Source organism: Oryzias latipes, chromosome 14 (assembly GCF_053564925.1).
Source record: "Oryzias latipes strain Hd-rR chromosome 14, Olatipes_Hd-rR_3.1".
Classification (NCBI taxonomy): domain Eukaryota; kingdom Metazoa; phylum Chordata; class Actinopteri; order Beloniformes; family Adrianichthyidae; genus Oryzias; species Oryzias latipes.
The window spans coordinates 9,531,656-9,553,167 of NC_136250.1; the positions used below are offsets into that span (position 1 = coordinate 9,531,656).

Here is a 21,512-nt window from a genome sequence, read left to right on the forward strand (position 1 = left end):
AACATTATGAGAAAACAATAAAATAATAACAATAATGATATTTTCGCTTTTTTGAAAAATTAGAAGGGAACTATTCTTTTCTATTCTATTCTATTCTATTCTATTCTATTCTATTCTATTCTATTCAACAGCTGCAGATGCTGGATGTATATATATATATATATATATATATATATATATATATATATATATATATATATATATATATATATATACATATATATATATATATATATATATATATATATATATATACATATATATATATATACATATATATATATATATATATATATATATATATATATATATATATATATATATATATATATATATATATATATGTTGACTGAAATGCAATCTAATTGATAGAAGCTAAATAAAACTGAAACTGACATAGTTACATGATAATTGCAAAATTAACTTGTGATTTCTTTGTTTTTGTGTGTTGTCATTTTTTGTTCTGTTTCTTCTCGACTGTGTTTTCAGATGAATACTTGTATTTCCATTGTTTTTATGTGTGTGTTTTTTTTCATATTAGTTTTTCTTTTATCTGACATCGTGGAGCTTGATTTACCACAAACTGCTTTTCATGGCAAAAAGATTTGACCATCCAGCAGGGAAGGTGTTGCCGTTTCCCTACCCACTATAGGATGCTGCTGAGTGCGCCAGAGTCTTCTACACAAACAAAATGTAAAGCAGACATCACAGAGCTGAAACAAACTAATGCTGTTTTACACACCAGAGACCTTGAATACATAAATAGCCAGCTTTGATAAATTACAGGATTTGAAGCAAACAATGTGCCAACTTTAAGTTCCCTCTGTCACAACAATTTTCAAAATTGTTCTATTTATATTCTTTGTTAACAACTTATACTCTGTCATAAGTAACTATAAATTTATTATAACTTATTGTAACTAATTTAGACCCTAAAAATACCAAATTCAGGAACTTCAAAGTATTTTTTTCCCACAAAACCCCAAAATTCTGTTTTGCATACACCCTTCTTAAATGTATGCATTTAGTATTTGTACTCAAAAACATTGGGATGTGGATTTTGCGATCAGGTTTTTTTCTTTTAGTTCTTTCTCAACAATTAAACCAACCAAATCATGAATGCAGGTATATGTTTCTCTTAGAAATTTGAAATGAATATCTTAAACTTTTATCAGACTGTCATTATTCACTAAAAAGGACGTTTGAGCTACTTTTATGCTTTAGTTCTCCTATTGTGCTGCTTCTTCTGTTACGCAGGATATAGCTCACATTCTATGTGCCATAGACAATGTTTGCACAAACAATAACAGAAGAAAAGGAGGAGCGTCAATACTTGAGATCTATGTCAAACTTTTTTTGTAAATGTTGTCAACAGGACAAATAGTTGCAGCCCTGATCGAGACCTTAAGTTCCCCTCGACTTCTTATATGAAAATAAACGTTTTGTATTGTGAAAGGATCTGCCTTTATACTCTGCAAGGTACAAAACAAGGATTTCATCAATCAATTAGGTATAATTTGTTAGTAAATAAAAACCATATACAACTTTTGCTTCTTTTCACGATCCTTCTTTCATAGAGCGAAAAAGACACCAAAATATAACAGACAATAATTACAGTTGCAAATATTATCTGAGGTCAGACTGGTCAATAAGTTGACAATATTCAAATCCATCCTGGATTTTTTTCTTTAATTTGTCATTTGCCTTGAAACTTTTCCACCCTAAACTCTGCTATGAACTGGCTCAAGTCATCCGTTTTCTCTCTATTGTATCATTTACAGTTCAGTAACTGTTTCACAGCTCAGCGTTGGATCAATTCCAACATTTTCTGGCAAAAAGTACACAAGCACATTCTAATAAATGCAGCACAGATGATGGAATAACAAGACACGCATTTCACAGCCGTCTAAAGCATGGATGAAATTAGAGAGCAATTGCTAAACTTGACAGATTGAATTTGACGTGAGGACAGGCTGTTAATAAATAAATAAATAAAATAAACACGGAAAGTCTTAAAATACTCTACTGAAGTCTTCAAACTGTTTTGGCTCTTTTTGCTAAAATCTTTCTTATTAAACCTAAAAACGAAACAAAAGGCTCTTTTTTTCCCACAAGCAGTATGAAGCCGCAATCATTTCTTTCTACTTAGCCACATTTTAGACGTATTCTGCAGGATTTTCCTGCATTCACCCACAGATTGATAACGGACTCCCAATTGTTGAAAAAGGCACAAAGTCTTCACTAAAGGTTTTTGATGAGGAGTCAGGGGACAGAGGTGTCTTCTGGGGGCTTGTCCCACAGAACTCTGCACACCCTTCTGGGCCTGCTTGACCGACTCAGAGTGGTGTGGCCTTTGACCTGCTGAGGCTCGGAGGACTCCTGCTGAGATTCTGGTGTAGCTGTGGAGTTATTCATCGTCTCACAGGTGTCACACTCACTCTGGCCTGAGTCTGTGATCTTTAGGGACAAGAGATTTGAGTCCTTTGATCCATTCCTCACATTGTTGAGATCACTATGTCTCTCCAGATTCCCATTTGAATGACTTTCAAGTGGGATATTTGAATTTTGGCTTAGAGTTAAAAGGTAAGACTCTGTGTTATTGTTTGTATTTTCTGTGCAATGTTCAGCACTGTTGGTTTGTTCTTCCGTCTGTGAGCAAAGTTTCTGATGTTCAGTCACATCCTGGTTTGGAGTGAGGTTTAGGTGGTCATAATCCTTCCAGAAGGCCCGACAGAGCTGCTCTAACTCAGAGAGCAAAGGCAGACCGATGTTCAGGTGCATCACTACGTTGTCCAGCCACTCCTCCAGCTTTGAAAACGAGGGACTAGAGAGCAAAGAGATCACAGAAATGACAGTTTACTCGCTTGTCAAAGATGGTCATTTCCCATTTTTCAATCTGATGCTCACAAAAGGAGCAGATCACAACCGAGAGATTCAACCAGGTTTAGTAGCAAATCATCTGGTTGTCATGTTACCTCAATGATTTAAATAGATTCTCAAGTTTACTGAAAACTATTTGCCCTCCACGGGTTGATGTAAAATTGTTATATTTTCTAGCAGTCCCACCGTTTATCAGCATCCATGTCACAGCAGAGAGCAGCCAGGGGCAGGAAGGCAGAGGGGCACTCAGGAGGGTAATACTGCTGCAGGAAACTTGGGACATTGAGTCCAAAGTCATTCGTTCGGGGAAGGTAATCAGGATCGGCACTCACTCGACCAATAATCTAAGAAAAGGAAAAGAGTAGTTTATTCATAAACGTTCCATTGAGTAGTATAAAAATGATTTACTGCAGGAATTCACCTGCATCTCCATCTTTGTGTGCGTATAAATGGAGTGACGACTATGTCAAAGTCCTACTCTGATCAACCTTTGATCTATTTTCTCAGACAAGGAAAACGAAGACGTCCATTGATCTAGTCATCTACAAAGCGTTGGAAATGAGTGGAGCTGCGAGCTTGTGATTCACCGATTGTAGCCACTAGGTCATAATTACAAGCTTTTTCTAACAGCTTTTTTTCGTCTGCTCCTCATTCACAACAATTTGAATAAAGAATTTCTCAGAAATGCAATTTTAATTTTCTTTCTATTTGTCGTCCATCATCACAAAGATGTCACAAAAACAGGGCAAAACCACAAACAACAAATTTTCCCTCGGAATGGGTCATTTAAACAATGCTTTTATTTCACTTTTACCTCACAAATCATGATTCCAAAAGAAAATATGTCCACCCGTTCATCATAGCTTTTCCCTGCAATGGAAGAAACATTATTTAAATACCAGAATTCAGTGCTAAATTCGATGCTGTACACCTCCCACACTCACCGTGGATCATCTCAGGGGCCATCCAGTAAGGGTTTCCCACCACTGTGTATCGTTTTCGTCGGTCTGGTCTCCGCAGCTCTGAAAGGTTCCCCTTTGCAGGTCGTTCTAGAGAAGATGTCCTGCTCTGATTCTTCTCCTCCATCACCAGCCTGGCAAGTCCAAAGTCTGCTACCACCACAGAATGATTCTAATCCAAAGAAATATGCAGAGTTCTTGAGACCAAATGAGCAGCAGAATCAAACCTTTAGGCCTTTTTCCCAGCCAGTCCAGTTTCCTTAATGCAGTTTATTGCATGTGTTCACTTTGGGGTTTATTTTTAAATAAGGGAGATAAATATTTGACAAATCAAGTAGATGGTAGATTTGCTCACCTCTCTGACCAGACAGTTGAACGAGTTCAGATCTCGATGGATAACATTCATGGAGTGCAGATATGCCTTTAAAAAAATGAGAGATTTAAATGGGATCAAGTCAAGTGTATTTTAATGTGTTTGGTAACATAACTCACCATTCCAGCTGCAATATCTTTGGCATAACCAACTCTTATAGTCCAGGAAAAGTCCTGGTCCTATTAGAAGATAATAACCAACACATTATGTCTGCAGACGCCAATACCACCCATGTCCCAGTGATCATTTGAACTCACCATTTTTGTGATAGCTTCTCGGAGTGTTCCCCCCTGAATATATTCAGAGACAAAGTGTATTCGCTTGTCTTTATAAAACAGTCCAATGAACTTGAGAACATTGGGATGATGAAGGCAGCGCATCACCTTCACCTGTGAAGACCACCAATAAGTCATTCAACCTTTTAAAAAATCTTTAAATCAGTCGTATTTATTCCCTGCCTCCTAACCTCCTTCAGGAATGTCCTCTGTGTCTCTTCATCAAAGCGTATCAACTCTTTCATCACCATCACCTCTCCCGTTTCTTGATGTGTTACCTTGACAACCAAACGATTATCACACCCTCCATTGACATTAATAGGGGAAATATTTTGATTGATTTAATTCAAAGGTCTAAATACCTTGACAGCTTGTCCAAAGCAGCCTTTGCCCAACACTTCTCCATGGATCAGGTCTGAAGGTCTGAAGATGCGATGCGTCCGTTCTCCGGGGTCCACTCTGAGAGACTCAGAGCGAACCATGTCCTTCCTTTGAGATAAAAGGGACAGAGCTCTGGGGGACAGTGGACACTTGTCGATACTGCAGCTGCGCCTGAAACAGAGAACGACTTAGAAAGAAATGAAGGAGAAATTATAAAAAGTTTGTGATAGTGCTCACAGAATGAGTCTGGATCGCATCCCTGTGGCTCCTTGTGGCTGAGGCGGTGAGAGTCTTGTCTTCTGCTCCTCTGCTTCTTCATGAGGAGTTGGTTCTTCCTCCAGACTGGGAAGCTTGGAAGAAAGCTTGTCTTGGATGCGGGGTGAAGGCGAGCTCATGTTTTCTGCAGGAATGCCTGGTTGAAGGTCATCATGATAAGGTGGTGGATTATGTTCAATGGTCAGCTGCAGAGGTCTGTTTGTGTCTTGAATCACTCGGTTTATCTAGAGGCAAAAAGATGAAACTAAAAACAAGGACTGTTTTGATTTAATGTCATTGTTTCTGGGAGCTTTTGGTACCTCATCTGGAGAAACATTCTGGACGGGAATGCCGTTGACTTCCAGGACTTTGTCACCTTCTTGAACTGAAGACAACAGGTCAGGACTGAGGACAGTTGAGTCTAACCTGAAGCAGAGGGGTGGAGGCCAACAGAACAGAAAGTCAGCTTTCATTTCGCATCCAACAGCCTCAATCCTAAGATTTCAGTGACGTTTGAAAACAAACAAACAAAAAAAGAGTAAAGGAAGATTTTATGACTTCCACTGGTACGTGAACCAATCAAACTTCTATTGCACTAAAGCAGCTTTAAATCTTTAATTAGTTTCATTTTCCATTGAAAGGAAACACTTACTTACACTTACTTTTGCTACTTTTGGAGTAGTAAGTGTATTTACTTTTTCATTGCAAGGTAACCTTATCTATCCATTTTTTAAACTTCTGGGACTTCACAGCTGCCTTTTAGACCATTTTAATATATTACCTGGACTTTACCACCTTGAGTTGGAAAAAAAACAATTTTAGTTGGTAGTGTATGTTGTCTTAAAACTGATTATTTCTCAGTAAAATGTGAATTGTTAGTTCATTGTGTTTTAATGACCCACTCTAATGAAAATCCTGTTTTAGTTATTTTTAACGTGTTCTTGTGGCCTTCTTCTCATGGAGGACGTGTATAAAGAACAAAAATGTCTGGGTATTTTTTTGTTTAAATCATTGTGAATCAGTACCAGATGAAAATATGGCTTTGGAAAAAGCCTGTAGCAGTGATGTAGGGGCTACAGTCAACGGCTGCTCTGCTCTATTCTGATGCCACTTATAGACGATTAGATCTATGTACGTCTTTGTTTGCTTGTCTGAGCTGGCATCTGGGTCAAAACTGAACGGCTGGACAGCTACAATGTTGCTCACCATTTCTGTTGCACTGCTAATGTTCAGTTGGGGTTGTAAGGGGCTTTAAGCTAGCGGGAGAGTGTGTAAACAGAGGGATGATGAGAAGTAGGGACGGGCTTACTTCTTACTTTCTAATGAACTGCTGCTCTGCAGAAACTATGTCCTTGAAAACGGCACAGGTAGTTTGATTTAGGCGAAAAACGACATAACCATAATTAGAAGAACAGTGGGAACGCTTTTAAAAACAGCTCAAAAATGATTGGAGAGGGAATTTAGAGTCGGTTACATGTTTGTTTAATGTTACTTTTTTGGTTTGTTGTGTTTTGAGCATTTTAATAAGTCAATTCAAAGTGTCGATGAAGACTCTCATTCATCCAGGTTTATTCCATCTTAGTAGTAGGTTTAAAGGTTGTCATCTGGACTTAGTTTTTAAAGTTTGACAGAATTGACAAAGCCTTTTGGAAAAGAGGTGAAACGTCTTCTAACTTTAAAAACCAAGTCCAAATGACAGCCCCTAAACCTACTACTATGATCAATTCAAAGTGTTCAGATTTGAGTTTTTGCTGGTTGAAAGGCCCCCCTGCAGACACTCACTGTGTTACTGTGATGAGAGGTCCTGTGTCTTGATTCAAGTCAACTGCAAAAGTCAGGCCTTTCCTTCCATGGGGAGGGAGAGTGACCAGCGCCACCATGTGGGGCCTCTTGGTAAGAATTGACCTCCCATCTGTTACCACACCCTGACAGAAGCAGTGGCCACTACATGGAAAGAACAAAATTGACAAAGGAGAACAATAGAAAATGACCAGTATTTATCATTGTTTCTATATATTTCTCTATTTTTATTTTTACCAGTACAGTTTGGATCGTTCAATAAGCGTGTACGTGTCTCCATCTCCAATGACCATTTCACAGTTTACGCAGGTGAAACACTCAGGATGGTACTTTTGTTCTCCAGCAACCTTGTAACACAGAATAGTAGTTTAGTCAAAACAACTGTAGGAGCCCAGAATACAGAAGGGTTATTTTCGTCAGACTAAGGAATTGGAGCAGGTCTTAACCCGAACAGCTCCATGGGCTCACTTGTGCATAAAGGATGTTTTCAGAGGATATCCTCCAGGATGAGTCAAAAGCAAAGAAGCATATCGAGAGGAAACCAGGAGACAGGAAAGCTTTGAACGCACACAAACATGGCTTAGCATGCTGAGTTTGCCATTTTGTATTGTGAAGCTTGTTAGGATTGCAAACTTGGGTTTGGTTTTTGTCAGTTTTGCCAGGGTTTTTGGTCATGTTCTGTTTTGAATTGGCCCTTTGTCAGTCACAGCAGTTTCAGGTTTGTCCCAATTCACAGCTGTCTTCATTTCAGTTATTTAACCTCAGTGTAATTAAGTGTCTGGTTTTTAGTTCTTCCTTGTCAGGACATCTGCTCTGCTTTGTCACTTTTATGGTGCACCAATGGTTTTGTCATGTAAATTTATTAAATGTTTTATTTTCTGCCATCAAGCCTAGCCTCCTGCATATAAGGTCTGACACCACCAGTTCCTGATAATGCTTTTTACTATGGGGCCCTTTTACACGTTTGCATTAGCAGCAACTTTGATTTTACACCTTATTTTTTGTGTAATTTTCATGTCTTAGAGTTATTTAACCTGGATATCTGCACACATTTTGCACTATTAAAGCAAATTTATGTGTGGCTATTCCTTTTAACTTGTGTATCTTTTACTTTTTTGTCAGATTACCATGATGAGTCCTGTCAAGATGGTCTCCTTGCAGCCGTGGCAGTGTTCTCCAAAGCGGGACCAGTAGTGTTTCTTGCAGAAGAGTTGACCCTCCCTTTCATAGTACCAGTGAGACAGGATGCAGTCACACTCACAGCACCTACAGTAATAGGAAAGCAGTGGGAGGATAGTGGAAAATGGGATGACAAGAGCAGAGTTGGATGAGGGTGACCTCATGGCTTTGTAAACCAGCTTAAATCCCCAAACTGATAAGTAATGTTAATTTGCAATGAGCCTGCATTTGTTGGAGCTGTGAGATGTGGCTGTAAACTCAGTTTCTTTCATTTTTGTCTTTTTTATTAAACAGTAAATTTCCTTGACATCTTAACCCTTGTGCTATCTTATATGACCCCACCCTCGCATTGACGTGTTCTCCCTACCATGACAAAGGTGGATAAAGGTGGAAAGATGTCATGTAATCCATGGACACCAGTGAAGATCACAAATCATTGAAGAAAAAAGGTTCAGAGCAATGTCTAGTGGGTCTAGATGACCCAACTCCCAAAGTTAAAGTGCCTAGGATAGCACAAGGGTTAAGTAAAAAGAGAAAAAAAAGAGTTTCCTTATCTCACTGCGCTCATAGTGGGAGTAAACTTCCTGGAGTAACTTCTGATCCCTGTTTCCTCTCTCTCAGCCTTGACTGTAAATGTCACACTATCTTCCCATCAATAAAAGGTTGTTTTTTACCCAGACGTGTGTGGAGAAGCCAAGCATTAAACTCAAGTAGGAGTGATGCTAATTAAAAATGGTACAGTAGAATTACACTGATCAAAAATATAAATGCAACACTTTTGTTATTGCTCCCATTTTTTATGGTATGAACTCAAAGATGTGAAACATTTTCCACATACACAAAATACCCATTTCTCTGAAATATTGTTCAAAAATCTGTCTAAATCTGTGATAGTGAGCACTTCTCCTTTATCAAGACAATCCATCCCACATCGCAGGTGTGCGGTATCAAGATGCTGATTAGACAGCATGATTATTGCACAGGTGTGCCTTAGTTTTGAGGGAGCATGCAATTGGTATACTGATAGCAGGAATGTCCACCAGAACTGTTACTAGTGAATTGAATGTCCATTTCTCCACCATAAGCCGTCTTCAAAGGTGTTTCCGAGAAGTTGGCAGCACATCCAACCGGCCTCACAACCGCAGACCATGTGTAACCACACCAGCCCAAGACCTCCACATCCAGCATGTCCACCTCCAAGATCGTCTGAGACCAGCCACTCTGACAGCTGCTGAAACAATCGGTCTGCATAACCACAGAATTTCTGCACAAACTGTCAGAAACCGTCTCAGGGACGCTCATCTGCATGCTCGTCGTCCTGATCGAGGTCTCGACCTCACTCCAGTTCGTCGTCGTAACCGACTTGAGTGGGCAAATGCTCACATGCGATGGTGTCTGGCACGTTGGAGAGGTGTTCTCTTCACGGATGAATCCCGGTTTACACTGTTCAGGGCAGATGGCAGACAGCGTGTGTGGAGTCGTGTGGGTGAACGGTTTTCTGATGTCAATGTTGTGGATCGAGTAGCCCATGGTGGTGGTGGGGTTATGGTATGGGCAGGCGTATGTTATGGGCAAAGAACACAGGTGCATTTTATTGATGGCATTTTGAATGCACAGAGATACCGTGACGAGATCCTGGGGCTTATTGTTGTGCCGTACATCGAACAACATCACCTCATGTTGCAGCATGATAATGCACGGCCCCATGTTGCAAGGATCTGTACACAATTGTTGGAAGCTGAAAACATCCCAGTTCTTGCATGGCCAGCATACTCACCGGACATGTCACCCATTGAGCATGTTTGGGATGCTCTGGATCGGCGTATACAACAGCGTGTTCCAGTTCCTGCCAATATCCAGCAACTTTGCACAGCCATTGAAGAAGAGTGGACCAACATTCCACAGGCCACAATCGACAACCTGATCAACTCTATGCGAAGGAGATGTGTCGCACTTCATGAGGCAAATGGTGGTCACACCAGATATACTGACTGGTTGTCTGAGTCCCCTGACCCCCTCAATAAAACAAAACAAAACAAAGATTTCAGAGTGGCCTTTTCTTGTGGCCAGTCTAAGGCACACCTGTGCAATAATCATGCTGTCTAATCAGCATCTTGATATGGCACACCTGCGAGGTGGGATGGATTGTCTTGGCAAAGGAGAAGTGCTCACCATCACAGATTTAGACAGATTTGTGAACAATATTTCAGAGAACTGGTTATTTGGTGTATGTGGAAAATGTTTCACATCTTTGAGTTCATACCATAAAAAATGGGAGCAATAAAAATAGTGTGGTGTTTATATTTTTGGTCAGTGTAAAAATGATTTGGTTCAAGTACTGACTCAAGATAGACTAAAAAAAGTAACTGGTGGAAAATTTCTCAAGCAAGTGAAAATTTGATGGGGAACATATTCATTTTTCTAAACCTGTTTGGTCAGAAAGATAAAAAGTTCAAATTCTGGTGTTTTCATGATCAATTTCAATTCAATTCAATTCAATTTTATTTGCATAGCCCAAAATCACAACAACAGTTGTCTCGATGGGCTTTTCATGGCGTTTCATCGCTGCCATAAAGTGAAAGGGCGTAAAGACAACTGAGCGGGCGTATTCAGGAACTGAGTGAGGAACCTTACAACCGCGCAGGCGCAATTCTAACCGGGCGACCCTGCATTTTAAAACTGCAAAACTTGCACGGTCAATTCCCCTTTGCGTGCTCACCTGGATTTGTGCGCAGTGTTAAGGGGGCGTTTCTGTCACTTGGGGGGGCGGTGTTCAGGGGTGTGTTTGTCACTTGGGGGAAGAAACCTTTCTGATCGATCTGATTGGCCAAAATTTGCTGGTCAAATCCGGCGATGCAGTGGGGCGGGACTTTCATTTTTAGAGGCTTTAATAGAAAAGAAACGGCGGCTGTAACGTGGATTAAAATGGTAACGGATGCAGTGATTTTCACATGAGAAAAACTTACAGCACAGAAAAACCTGCTGCACTTTCTTACCTTGGTCTTGGGTCGTTAGTTAACGTTTTAATCCTTGTTACATCCGCAGTTTTTTTCTATTAAAGTCTCTAGCACAAACAGGGGGGGCGAACAAGTTTGACACAAAAAGCCGACATTTTTAACTGTGATAGTCAAAGAGCCACACCACGCACTGACCTGCCAGACATATACACACACACACACACACACACACACACACACACACACACACACACACACACACACACACACAATTAAAGCCATATTATTTCCCAAAACACACTCCTCTCCTTACAATACAACAGCACTGGATTAAACTGCGCCGTTTCAGTAATGGATGTTTTTTTCTGTATTTAACATTAAATCATACCGGTAAAACATGCATGCTGGTGTGTGTTTTAAAAAGGCAGCGAGCGCAAAACTGAGTTGGTTGTGGTTCATTTTTTTTTTTTCAGTCATCAATCAGCATCCAAAAATGAATCAAAGTCCTCATCTTCTGTATCTGAAATGAACATCAAACACGCCAGCTTCCCTTCCATCATCGTCAGAGTCTGTTTTGTTGCTGTGCTGCTCTAAAGAACAGTGCAAGCAGACACGTCAGCCCCAGCTTTAGTCCTAAAGTCCAAAAGTGTGGCGTAGCTCGCCCGGCGCTGCCTCCCAGTAAAAGGAGCGGAGTATGGACAGCTTTTCATTGTCATCTGCTGGAAGTTGCTGCGCTCGAGTCGATCTTCCCACACAGGCAACCTCGCCTTGTATCCGTGGAAACTCAGCTGCTGCTGCGTCTTCTTGTCTTGTCGGAGTTGGTTTTACCAGCGTCCTCACTTGTGAACCATGGATTTATTATTTTAAATTCTCTGGCATCTAAGTTTTTGGTAAAGTTAGAAAGATATTCACAGATTCGGACTTCCAGCCTTAATAACTCTTCTGAACATTCAAATGTGTCAGCAAGTATTTTAAAAAATTTGTATTAACACAGAGAGTGAACTACAAATGCATTTCAAAAGAAAAAAGATTGCTTTTTGCCTTTTAATCAGAATTGTTCGCTTCAAGCTGTGAATGCAGACATGCAGCGAGCCGGCTGCCGAGGGACCGAACTGCTGCTGCTTGATTCCCATGTTAATCCGCTTAGCTGATAGATTGCAGTTTAAACTGTGCTTCATAGTCGTGTCTCTACGCATTTTCAGGGTTTCAAAAGCGAAATTGTTCTGCATTATGCACATATCTGCACCTTTGCACTGGGGGCGAGGGGTCTTATTTCACATCCCCACCTCTCTCCAAACCGTTCTCATGCTGTTCTCTCCTAGGTCCTCTTTACCGAAGTCACACAATAAGACATTAGGGCCGCTCTGTACATTTTGGAGACAATGTAAGACTTTTATTCTCGCCTCATGGTTGTGAAAATACTGTATATAGAAACTATGATAAAAGGCAGAGAGCCGCATGCAGCTCAAGAGCCGCCTGTTTACCACCCCTGCTCTGATAAATGAAAGTCCCGCCCTGCTGCCTCACCGAATTTGACCAGCAAATCTGAGTTGATCTGAGTGACAACACACCCCTGAACACCGGCCCCCAACTGACAAAAACGCCCCCTTAACACTGTGCAAAAATCCAGGTGAGCACGCAAAGGGGAATTGACCAGGCAAGATCGCCCCTCAGTTAGGATTGCAGGCGTGCTGTCACGGTGCCTGGCGGTCTCCTCCCCCCTCCAGCTCTGCCCTAATGTTCCTGATTGCCACCAGCTGCCATCACTCTCCTCATCATCTTCTGTGGATTCAAAAGGAGATCAACGCCACTACTCGACGCCAGTTTGTTACCCCTTATGGTGACTGCTCTGGTTCTAGCCTCGTTACAGCTTTGTTCCAAGTCTCTGGCTCTAACTAATTCTTTGCTCCCTGTCTCAGGATCCTACCGCTCACGAGTGACGGCAGCACGGACCTTCCATTCTATGCCTCAGGAGCACGGAAACTCTCGGCAGCCGCTAACCGTTTCAAGTCCCTCCAGCCACGCCACAGCCACGTCTAACCTGGACACTCCTCAAACCAGCCATCTTCACATCTGGAGCAAACAATAAATCCATTCTCATCCTCCACTTACCTGTCTTCCTTCTGGGTTGCAGCATCTGGGTTCCTCATCCTTGTGAAATCATGACAGAACAAACTGGCCAACTTCCGGACCCAGCTGATCCAGAGGGACTTCGTTTTGCCGTCAGCCAGCAAGGCATCGCCCTGGGCCGCCAAGCCGACGCTCTGTCGCAAGTATCCTCTGCCCAACAGGAACTTTTTCGGCGCCTGGATGGTCTAACGCAAACTTTGATGAATTTAACTGTCCAGGGGGCTACCCCCGCACCATCACCTCCCGCTTCCAGCATCGCCGCAGTTTCCGCTTCCGGTCCGTCACCTGAAAACTACCGACTGCAGCCGGAACCATTCTTCGGCGACGTCGAAGCTTGTGGAGGGTTCCTGCTGCAATGTAGTCTCCTGTTCCAGCAAGCCCCGAGGTATTATGACTCCGACCTCAGCAAGATTACCCTGATCATAAACTCACTCCGCAATAAAGCGCTGCAGTGGGCTCAGGCTTTCCTGGCCGCCAATCCTGTCACCCACCTATCGTACGAGCACTTCATTAATGAATTCAGGCTGGTTTTTGACCAACCCCGTAAGCGGGAGGAAGCCTCACGAAAGCTTCTGGCTCTTAAGCAGCGAAGTCGCTCAGTGAGCGACCACGTCATAGACTTCAGAATCCTGGCGGTGGAAGCCGGCTGGACGGATCCAGCATTGAGAGGGGTCTTCTATCAGTCTTTAAATGAAGTCATTAAGGACCACCTGTGTTCGCAACCAGAAACCCACTCTTTTGAGGAGCTCGTCACGGCGGCTCTCCGTTCGGACACCCGCTTACGTGAACGACAGCATGAAAGACCTCAGCCTCCACGCAGAAGTCCTGCTAATCCACCACAAGGTACGGCGGCACACATTTCTCCTATAACCCAGTCTGAAACCTCTCGCAGTCAGACCGACGAGCCCATGCAGATTGGACACTCCAAGCTTTCCGCAGAGGAGAGGCAGCGACGCCGGATCGAAGGGGCATGCTTTTACTGCGGAAAACCAGGACACCAGGTACACCAATGTAGCCTGCGTTTAAACTCCAAAACCCCCCGCTAGAGGACAGGCCGCGGGCGGGTCAAGTCTTGTCATCTTCTAAAGATTTTCTCCGCATTCCTGTCAAGTTAAGTCATGTTTCTGAGACTTTGGATCTCCACGCTTTGACTCCGGCGCTGAACAGAATCTTATAGATCACAGCCTAGTTACTCGCCTGTCCCTGCCTACAGAGTCCCTTCCTTCCCCTATTAGAGCCGCTGGGTTGGGGGGTCAACACCTTTCGGTGATTACTCACCGTACGGAACCGGTGTTATTAATTACTTCTGGTAATCATAGAGAATTCGCCCGGTTCTTCGTAACTCAAACCCCCCAGAACCCCATTATTCTGGGGTACTCTTGGCTTCGTCACCACAACCCGCAATTTGATTGGGTCCATCGTCGTATTATTGGTTGGAGCGAGTTCTGCCTCGCTAACTGTTTGCAATCCGCTGTTCCACCCGCTAATTCTGCCTCCGTTAAATCTCCTGAGGAGATCGATCTGTCTAACGTGCCTAGTTGCTACCACGATCTTCACACCGTTTTCAGCAAAGTTAAGGCTGGTGCCTTACCTCCCCACCGGCCTTACGACTGTTCAATCACTTTATTGGACGGCGCTCCTCTCCCTAAAAGTAGGCTGTTCAATCTCTCTGGCCCCGAGAAAGCCGCTATGGAGGTTTACATTCAAGAGGCACTTTCCTCGGGGCACATTCGTCCTTCTTCCTCCCCTGTCGGTGCAGGGTTTTTTTTTGTCGAGAAGAAGGACAAAACCCTCCGACCGTGCGTAGATTATCGAGAACTAAATCAGATCACGGTAAAAGACAAGTATTCCCTTCCGCTCATCAGCTCTGTCTTTGACTCGATTCAGGAGGCCCGTATCTTTTCCAAGCTTGACCTACGAAATGCTTATCATCTCGTACGGGTCAAGGAGGGTGATGAATGGAAAACCGCTTTCAAAACTCCTCTCGGTCATTATGAGTATCTCGTCATGCCATTCGGGTTAACAAACGCTCCTGCCGTGTTCCAGCGCCTCATAAACGACGTTCTACGGGACTTTATCGACCGCTTCGTTTTTGTCTACCTTGACGACATACTGATCTACTCTAAACATCCTGATCAGCACAGAAACCACGTTCGTCAGGTACTCCAACGATTGTCTGAAAATCAGCTTTTTGTCAAAGCCGAAAAATGTCTGTTTCATTCCACCGTCGTCCCCTTCTTAGGGTACATCTTCGAGGCAGGTAGCATTCGACCCGACCCCGCTAAAATCGAGGCTGTCTCCAAGTGGGAACCCCCTACCACGCGTAAGAAACTTCAGCAATTTTTAGGGTTCGCTAATTTCTATAGGCGGTTTATTAGAAATTACAGCTCCATCGCGGCTCCCCTCACGCGACTCACTTCCACTGTTCGGGCCTACCAATGGAACTCGGATGCCCAAGAAGCTTTTGACACTCTCAAGAACCTCTTCGTTACAGCCCCCATACTAATACAACCCGACCCAGCTAGACAATTCGTGGTCGAGGTTGACGCCTCCGACTCAGGCGTCGGGGCAGTATTATCTCAGCGGGAAGAGTCCTCCAACAAATTGAAGCCCTGCGCTTTCTTTTCTAAGAAACTGACCCCTGCTGAGCGCAACTATGATGTGGGCAACCGTGAACTTCTCGCTATTAAATTAGCATTGGAAGAATGGCGACACTGGCTGGAGGGTGCGGTTCATCCATTTATTGTCTGGACTGATCACAGGAACCTTTCATATCTTCGCTCCGCCAAGAGACTGAATTCCCGTCAAGCCCGCTGGTGCCTGTTCTTTGACCGTTTCAATTTCACCATAACCTACAGACCAGGAAGCCGCAATATTAAGCCCGACGCCCTCTCACGGAAGTACTGCTCCTCTGATGACCAGGACGGCACCACGAACCCCATCATTCCCTCCACCTGCATCGTTGGAAACGTTACCTGGGACATTGAGAATAAAGTGATGCAAGCTCAAGGTGAGGAACCCAATCACCCAGAACCTCCTGACGGAACACTTTATGTACCCCGATCTCTCAGGTCCGACGTCATCACGTGGGCCCACGCCTCACGTCTTGCCTGTCACGGCGGGGTCACCAGGACTCTCTGCCTCCTCCGTCGGCGTTTTTTCTGGCCCTCCATGACTAAGGACGTTAAGGAGTATGTGGCTGCCTGTACCACCTGCGCCCGCTCCAAGACCTCCAACTCACCACCGTCTGGTCTCCTCCATCCGCTGTCCACTCCCGGGCGTCCTTGGTCCCACATTGCCCTGGACTTTGTAACCGGTCTCCCTCCTTCTCAGGGAAACACGGTCGTCCTCACCGTCATAGACCGCTTCTCTAAATTTGTCCTTTTCATCCCGCTCCCACAGTTGCCCACGGCCACCGAAACCACGGAGATCCTGGTCCAGCATGTATTCCGTCACCATGGTATTCCTGTGGACATTGTCTCGGATCGGGGCCCCCAGTTTGTCTCCCAGGTTTGGAAGGCTTTCTGTGGGGCCTTGGGGGCCACAGTCAGCCTGTCCTCAGGCTATCATCCCCAATCTAACGGCCAAGCTGAAAGAGCTAACCAGGAGCTCGAAACATCACTGCGTTGTCTCGCCGACCGGAACTCCTCTGACTGGTCCAGGTATCTGGTTTGGGCCGAATATGCGCACAACACTCACCCCTCTTCTGCCACAGGCCTGTCCCCGTTCGAGGCTGCTCTGGGGTTCCCGCCTCCGCTGTTTCCTTCCCACGAGTTAGACCTCGCTGTCCCCTCTGTTCAGGACCATCTCCGCCGATGCCAGAGCATCTGGCATCAGACCAAGGCTGCTCTGCTCCAGACTAAGGAGACCAATCGCCGTACGGCCAACCGTCATCGTGTGGTGGGTCCTACATATCACCCTGGTCAGAAAGTCTGGTTGTCATCCCGTAATATTCCTCTTCAGGCCACCTCCCGCAAGCTCGCCCCCCGCTTCATCGGTCCCTATACTGTGGAAAAGGTCATCAATCCCACCTGTGTCCGCCTCCGCCTCCCAGCGGCTCTCAAAGTCCATCCCACCTTTCATGTCTCTCAGGTCAAGCCTGTCGTTGACAGCGCGCTTTGCCCGCCATCCGCCTCCCCTCCACCCGCCCGGCTCATCGATGGTGCCCCGGCTTATACGGTCAGTCGGATTTTGGATGTCCGCCGCCGGGGTCGCGGCCACCAGTTCCTCGTGGATTGGGAGGGTTACGGTCCGGAGGAACGCTCTTGGGTCTCCCGTTCCCTGATCCTGGACCGTGCCCTCCTTGCTGACTTTTTCCGTGCCCACCCGGATCGGCGTCCCGGACCGCCTGGAGGCGGTCGTTGAGGGGGGGGTACTGTCACGGTGCCTGGCGGTCTCCTCCCCCCTCCAGCTCTGCCCTAATGTTCCTGATTGCCATCACTCTCCTCATCATCTTCTGTGGATTCAAAAGGAGATCAACGCCACTACTCGACGCCAGTTTGTTACCCCTTATGGTGACTGCTCTGGTTCTAGCCTCGTTACAGCTTTGTTCCAAGTCTCTGGCTCTAACTAATTCTTTGCTCCCTGTCTCAGGATCCTACCGCTCACGAGTGACGGCAGCACGGACCTTTCATTCTACACCTCAGGAGCACGGAAACTCTCGGCAGCCGCTAACCGCTTCAAGTCCCTCCAGCCACGCCACAGCCACGTCTAACCTGGACACTCCTCAAACCAGCCATCTTCACATCTGGAGCAAACAATAAATCCATTCTCATCCTCCACTTACCTGTCTTCCTTCTGGGTTGCAGCATCTGGGTTCCTCATCCTTGTGAAATCATGACACGTGCAGTTTTAAAATACGGGCTCGCTCGGTTAGAATTGTGCCTGCGTGGTTGTAAGGTTCCTCGCTCAGTTCCTAAATACGCCCGCTCAGTTGTCTTTACGCCCTTTCACTTCTTGGCAGCGATGAAACGCCATATTTTCAGTAAAAATAAAAAAATGTCAATATGCTGAGTAAAAACTCAAAGATTACAACTTTCACTGATGTAAAAAGTAAACACAAAGTAATTGGACAAATACAATTGAGTGAGAGTATTAAGATTTCGTCATTGCTTTACTCTGAGTAGAAGTAAAAAGCATTTAAAAAAGTACTTTTGAGAGGTAAATTTTTAAAAGAAATTACTTCAAGAAATGTCTCTCACTACACAGAAAAGGGATGGGATTTTATTTAGTAATCCCAGTTTTCTGCACTAGTTTTCTAAAGTTTTTCTTGACTATTAGATCTATTCAAGAGTTGATGTAAAATATTTTTTTCTAATATTTAGACCGCCCATGTCATTGCTACATGTGTCTTGGCAACCACATCCTACTTTTTGTGTTTTGACAAAGAAATGTTTATTTCCGTTTTCTGTGCAGGGACAAAAATACTTTTTTTAATTTTCAAAGCAGAAAATGCAGATTACAGGCCACTTTTTATAAAATAGTTAAATTATTTGCTTTCTTGATGGTCTTTTACTTGTAATTAAAAGGGGAGGGGAGGTTGCAAAAAAACCGTGTGCAGCTGTAGGTTTATTTTTGTCTCTGTTATTGTGCTGTGAGCCACGGATGTCAAATCTTCCAGCTCCACATCTGCAATTCCTCTTGAACATCTGTTTGCAAGAAATCCTTGGATTCGATCCTGACACAGCAAGTCCATTGAAATCCTGCCACTCATCTCATATTTCCCTAATGCTCCACCTAAAATGTGATCATCTCAAGTCAAGCCATTCAAAACCATTTCTTTGTTCCCGAGTATCTTTGTGAACTCATTTCAAAACAAATACGTGACTTTGTTAAGACTTCAGTGCATAACAGCTGTTAAAAATCAGATGACGTATTCTCAAAGTCTTGTTTCCTCTGAGTTGTTTGTGCCTGATAAACTTCCTTAAAACCACTATGAATAGAAATATGTAAAGAAAGAAATGCTGCATTTGCTGTTTTAGGTTGATAGTTTTAGTTACATTTAATACAAGTATAAATAAGCATTTAACCACAGATGAATGAGTGAAGAGGATTGCTGATGGGGTTGAACAACAAAAAAAAATCTTATGAGAGCATCTTTCGTACACAACAAACACTCTTCTTTTCATACCTCCAGAAAGGATTTTTACATTCTAAGATGCAATACGTGTTCATGCACAAGCGACTTAACTTTGCTGCATGAAACAGTTCTGTTTGAGGAAGTATACATGCATTTGTGCTGCAGTTCACTTGTGCTATTTTTCTCTCACTCTTTCATAGTTCCCTTTCTTCTTGCTGTCATTCTCAAACGGTAAAAAGAAACCTGGAAGTTTTCTTACCACCCTTTGACTCCTTTCCTAAATCTCTGATCCCGTCGTGACATTCTGCCCCTCCAGAAGTCAAGACGCAGTCCACCCAGTTAGGCGAGGAAGTGCTGCATGCAGTCATGAGCAGATCATACGTGCACTCAGCTGCGAGCAATGGCAGGCGTGGTCTTTTTAGTTTGCTGCTCACTCCCTCCATGCGTTTCAAGGCTTCCTGTGCATGAGTTCTCTTTACATTGCAGTGTGGTTGAATAAGAAAAACATTTTGACCCTCTGACCACCAGCTGGCCAATTTCCCTCCGGTATAGACCCCCCACCACACACACACAGAAACACTCATGCTCCTTCCACTACCTCTTAAAGATTAAGTTACAGCTATCAGCTCCAAATAGAAAAGAGCTAAACTTGCCTCATTGCACTATGTGAGCACAGATGAATCTTGAGGTGATTAGTATCTTTTTTTTTCTGGACACAGGAGTTTGTGTGTTTTGAAATCAGCCCATGTTCCCATTAGGCATAATCTCTTTATAAATGCTCCAGTTACTGCACTGTCCAGATCCCACGCTAAAGCTCCATTCATCAAACACAAAGAACAAAGAAGGAGAATTTGGTCAAAGCGCAAGAGGGTGGGAGCAGCTTAGACTTAGAACAAAACCATTGATACGGGTCAGAATAAACTTTGCAGCATCAGAGTTCGCATGTAAAAGTGACCCTGACAACTTGTCATGGGCATAGGAAAGTACATTTCCTGTCATTTTTTTAGTATTATTTTGCAATGACATGGCACATTTTGATCCATTATTAAGGAGAGCAGTGTAAAGTATTGGTGTGTGCAGAATAATATTTTTAACATGTTTTTGTGATGATGGAGAAGTCATATTAGGTAAAAATTGCATTTCTGCGTATTCCGTAATTCAAATTGTTGTAAATCAGGAGCATTTGAAAAAGAGCGTATTTATGACATAGAAAATACGCTGAGCACTGCTCCATTTTGATGCATCCAGAACTAGATCCGTGTACATCTTTGTTTTCCTCGTCTGAACTGGAATCTGGCTCAAAACTGTATTGCTGGACGGCTCAGATATTGCTCGCCATTTTTGTTGCACCGCTAATGTTAAGTTGGGGCTGTAAGCTATCGGCAAAGCGTGTGACTAAATGGATGATGGGAATTCAGCGCAGGCTAAATAACTCTGTCCCAACAATCCTGCCCACAACTCAGAGGGGAATTTTATTGAACTCCTGATGCTCTGCAAAAACTACATGTTCTAGAAAATGACAAAGGTTTTTATATTTAGCATAAAAATGACATAAGCATTATAGAACAAAACAAAACACTGGGAATGCTTTCAAAATAGATCGATAGATGATCGGAGTGGGTTTTCAAATCCTTTCTTATATTTTTGACTTGAATTTATATTTGTCTCTGAGTCAGTTTTGTCGACATTTCCTGACTAAGCATCTCTGGTTTGTGTGTTCTAATCGATTGCAACCTATATCCACCTATTTGATCAGAGATGATTTGGCTTATTTGTGATAAAATTAGAATACCAAGTGCTCTGGGAGCCCCAATTGAAACGCATTTGTAGACATGGCCAGGTGTAGTTGATGCACAATGGCAGCCAGAGTCTTATACAACTCTACAACATCCTGTAAGGAGGCTAAAACATATGTTTGATTGATTTGGTTTATTTCAAGCATTAATTGTAATGTGTGAAACATATGTCTTGATATCAGATGTTCTTTACACTATTGCTATTAATTGGACAATTAATAATATAAATAAATAATAACAATCTCTTTGGCTACGTGGTCAAGCAAGAAAATTTAGTCATATCCTGTGAGTTTTTGCTTTTTTTAGAATTGTTTTGTCTGTGTTTGACCACATTTTTGTGTCAAACAACTCTTTGCAAAGACAAAGTGGTTTTGACAGCTCTCCAAACCAATGGTGTTCAGTTGTTTCCCTCGTCTTTTTTAGCTTAGGATTTAAAAAAGCTCCCATA

At 43.3% G+C, this 21,512-nt stretch overlaps 1 protein-coding gene across 1 annotated transcript; it reads right to left on the reverse strand.

Annotated features, from left to right (window-relative positions):
* Window positions 1-1,545: 1,545 nt before the first annotated feature.
* On the reverse strand, window positions 1,546-19,852 carry LOC101162943 (LIM domain kinase 1). Its single transcript, XM_011483260.4, has 15 exons — window positions 19,528-19,852; window positions 8,051-8,189; window positions 7,161-7,270; window positions 6,906-7,067; window positions 5,444-5,549; window positions 5,106-5,368; window positions 4,850-5,039; window positions 4,679-4,765; window positions 4,470-4,601; window positions 4,332-4,391; window positions 4,195-4,260; window positions 3,825-4,011; window positions 3,695-3,750; window positions 3,067-3,224; window positions 1,546-2,824 (listed from the first exon to the last, which is right to left on the reverse strand). Exons 1-15 carry the CDS (start codon window positions 19,569-19,571, stop codon window positions 2,263-2,265), a joined length of 2,322 nt encoding a protein of 773 aa, XP_011481562.1. The 5' UTR covers window positions 19,572-19,852; the 3' UTR covers window positions 1,546-2,262.
* Between the last annotated feature and the right edge of the window lie 1,660 nt (window positions 19,853-21,512).

Bases quoted from the DNA above. Each gene is read 5' to 3' on its own strand.
- LOC101162943 (XM_011483260.4), bottom strand. From the start codon at position 19,571: ATGTCACGACGGGATCAGAGATTTAGGAAAGGAGTCAAAGGGTG. The intron at 5,040-5,105 runs GTGAGCACTATC...TCTCTGTTTCAG, and splicing joins ATGCGATCCAGACTCATTCT to GCGCAGCTGCAGTATCGACA. The intron at 4,766-4,849 runs GTATTTAGACCT...TTGGTTGTCAAG, and splicing joins GCTTTGGACAAGCTGTCAAG to GTAACACATCAAGAAACGGG.